This window comes from Protobothrops mucrosquamatus, unplaced genomic scaffold, assembly GCF_001527695.2.
Source record: "Protobothrops mucrosquamatus isolate PMUCROS unplaced genomic scaffold, P.Mucros_1.0 scaffold_13, whole genome shotgun sequence".
Classification (NCBI taxonomy): Eukaryota; Metazoa; Chordata; class Lepidosauria; order Squamata; family Viperidae; genus Protobothrops; species Protobothrops mucrosquamatus.
The window spans coordinates 311,215-314,867 of record NW_015386089.1 but is presented as its reverse complement, the minus strand read 5'-3'; the positions used below and the strand labels follow the sequence as shown (position 1 = coordinate 314,867).

Sequence of the window (3,653 nt, the reverse complement as noted above, 5' to 3'; positions counted from 1 at the left end):
TGCTTGGCTTACACAGGTGCCTGTCAAAGAGATTGTCCAATTCCTGAATTATCCTGGGGTGAACTCAGATTTGTTTGTTTGTTTGTTTGAGACAAACTGATTTGGTAAGCAATCCTATAGCAGATTGTTTTTTTCATTTGGCTGTCAGTAACCTCATTGCTTCTGATACTATAGTGTGTTTGTGAAAGAGATTCTTACTTTCTGGAAAATATTGCCTTCATGTTAATGCTTCAGATGGGCGGATGCTACTTGAAATATATAAATACTCTTCTCATATTTGTTTAGCTATGTAGTACAGTAATGCTTTATTCCATACTGCTGTACTTGTGTCATCAGTATGATAATTGAACTTTAAACAATATCACCCAGCACTGCATAACTAGTTCTAACAGGCTTTGAGGGTGAGGATAGCAGTATATGGAACTTGAGAGCGAGGCAGTTTTCCATTTTTCCAGATGCCAGCTTTGGGACAGGGATGGTGTTATAGCATCATTTGGGTAGGATTTTTTCTAGGGTTGGCAGCATGATACCATGTCTCCTCTGGAACCCAACTTTTTTATTATCATTAAACAAATATGATTTAATTTGTTTATTATTTTAGTTTAGTGTTTCAGGGTTCTTGCATGAGATCCTTCAAAAATGTGGAGACTTTGCTGATTTTATTGATTTTAATTTGTATACGTTTGGGTTTACCATGTTTCTGGCAATGGCTAACTATATGTCTGATGGAAATTGCTATTCACGATTATATTGCTGCCCCCTCGCCCCCCCATCTCGAGGACTGAGGGAGTTGAATATAATTCCTTGAAGGAGATCTAGACTGTTCTGAATGCAGCAATTTTAAATCCCCTATTTAGGTATTGTGTTGGCTTCACTATTTGCGATGGCATACAGATTGTCTACAAGCTAGAAATTCAGGCAGCAGCTTTGCAAATCAGTTAACAAAAGTTATTGACATTTTTTTACCGATTGCCCATGTTTAACTATGGTAGTGGCCTAATGACCTAGGAAGCAAAAAGAAATATTCAGGTACATTTTTTCTTCTCCCTTCATCTCTGTTTCCAGTTAGTAAAAATTTTTCTTGCACTATAATTTGAAGGTATTTCTTCCTTAACTCAGCCGGAACAATATTTACAAGCCTGTTGTAAATTTGAGAATGATACTTTCAGAAGAGAAACTTCTCAGTTTAACAGCAGCTGAAATGGCAGATTGTGCACAATAGGAAACCAAATGCTGTACTGTACTGATTTAGCTGGTATCCTTTACTTAATTTTTTTTTTGGGGGGGGGGAAACTTCAAGTTTCAGATAAGAGATGGAGACATGTGCTTCTTCTTTCTTTTGAAATTGATATTTAGGGGCATGATGTCCCCAGCTGAGAGGTTAAGTTGAGTCTCCAGGCTAATAATTTTCAACGTACTTGTCCTTTGTGCACTTATTTAGTACCTTTAATGCCATCCAAGTTATTGGCCACCATCATGTCTTGTGATATGCACTCTACAGATTATGTCTTTGTAAGAAGCTTTGACTGTAAATCTCTTTTTGAGCCAGCTTTGCTGAATGGCCCCTGGTCTTAGTCTTTTGGGACAAACAGTTTTCTAGCTCCATAGGCTAGGTTCACATGCTGTACTAAGTCATAATGTGGTTCGCTTGGTTTTGGCTTATGCTATGTTGATCCACAGCTATGGTTTACAGGTAAGGGGTTTTGTCTTTCTGTTATGTGAGAATCTATTCCAGTGTAGCTTATTCATTATGATTTTTAACTCATGGTTAACAAAATATCTTAATGCCATGTGTATTAAATCTGATTTCAGTCTATATCAATATTTGTTTCTCAACCGGGTATATGGGACATTTTGATTAGAAAAACAAACATTCTTCATAGCTGGCAGGTTCGTTTTTAGTTCTTTACATGATAAGTTGCACTTACCAAAATATCTTCTATAACAATTTAAAGTAAAAAAAAGATATATCCTTGTTGGCATCTGCTTATTTCCAGGTTATTTCTGTTCTATTTAAACCAAAACAGAACAGCAAAAAATGTAGAAATGTCTCCAAATCTTTCTCTTTTTCTTAAGTATGAGTACAGCCAATTTTTGTTCAGTATTCATTTGACACATTGGATGACAAACCAGCCAAGTACACTATAGTCCAACCTATTGTGTAAACCTAGTCAGTGGAATTAGTTTATAGCTTATGCACTCCTAATCAGACTAATTGAGGACACTAATAATAAATACCTTGTGTGAACACAGTCTATCCAGTAAAAGGTCAAAAGAGGGAGAACATATTTCTCCCCAAAGAAAATCTGGACATATGTGCATGTAAAAATTGTGTGAATTTATATGCTTGGACGAAAACTTAGAATTAGATGTATCTCCATCTGTAAAATTGTTTTTACAGAATAATGGATATTTAAGATTTCATCTCTCTAAGATTACAAAATATATTTGTATATCTACCCCCAAATAATGTATTTGCTATTTGCTTCTATACTGGCTTTGTTTTTTATTTGTTTTGGACTTTATTACACATTGTTTATATACTCAGTGCTTATTGATGTCATGTTTTTTTCTTATTTGAAATAATTATGTAAATAACATACCATTAATATGGGGAAAGCTAACCTGTGAATGTCTTTGCGTCTAGCCCCTTCAGCCCCCTATCCTTGTAGAAATTATTAATGGCCAATTTCAGGGCTTTTGCTCCTTTTTAACGGTGCTTTATCTCTAAACCAGGATTCCGGCAAATAGCTTTTCAGGCTGAGGACTGTCTTCTGTAAAGAAAGTTTAGAGTTTGGTTGAATTTTATCAATTATAGCCATGACAGAAACAAAGAAGATTGCTTAAGGAGATGCAGCCTCCCCCAGGAATGCAGCTCCAGAAAATTGCTTGTAGTGATTAGTGGCCACACGGCATTTCCTGCTGTCTCTTTGAGGCAACCCCTGCTTGGGCATGTGATTGAGATTATAGCTGGGACAACAGGCACATATCGCAGATTGAGTTTTGCAAAGAGCCTGGAAGTGGCTGTGTCCTTTCCCTCAATCGGGGTTGGTACATTCCGACTTGAAGAGTTGCACACTGTTTGTTATTAGGGTGGAGGGCATAGGACTCTTGGGAGGTGGTACTTGTAGCTCTGTTCCTAATTTGAGAAATGGGTTGGGCCTAGTGAGGAGGCACCATAGCACCTGCATCCTGTTTGCTACTCAGAGAATTTCCTCATGTTTGCTTATTGTCTTTGCAGTTGCTGTTTGAGATGTAGAGATGGAGAACAAAGAGCCTGGCTTACCTTGTGAAGGGGAAATGGAGCTCCTTGTCCAGAAATGTGGGCTGGATCCTACAGACAGAAGTGAGTACTTTGAGCTATCTGGTTTGGAGCTACAGAGCGGGGCAGAAAGTGTAGTGCTCAAATACACCCCCTTTGAGGACCACCAGGCTCTCTGCTTGTCTAACTTAGATTCATTTCATTAAAAAAATAAATAGGAAACCACTTGCTGAAAGCTACATCAGCTTCTCACAACATTTATTTACAATAACTGCCTTTTAGGTCTCTATGGTTTAATGGAGAGCATCTTGTCTGAAGTAGATTAATTCCTGGGAAGTGAATAATTTGTGGCAAGCATTTTGTGTACAGGCAGATTTTCCAGGGCAACTAT

General features: G+C 37.6%; 1 protein-coding gene across 1 annotated transcript in view; it reads left to right on the top strand.

Moving 5' to 3' along the window:
• Window positions 1–3,256: 3,256 nt before the first annotated feature.
• Window positions 3,257–3,653, top strand: part of LOC107297643 (vacuolar fusion protein MON1 homolog B-like) — a 10,158-nt gene continuing 9,761 nt past the window's right edge. Inside the window, exon 1 of the mRNA XM_015827039.1 lies at window positions 3,257–3,346. Coding sequence (XP_015682525.1) covers window positions 3,262–3,346 — 85 coding nt within the window. The 5' untranslated portion in view covers window positions 3,257–3,261. The remainder of the gene's footprint in view (window positions 3,347–3,653) is intronic.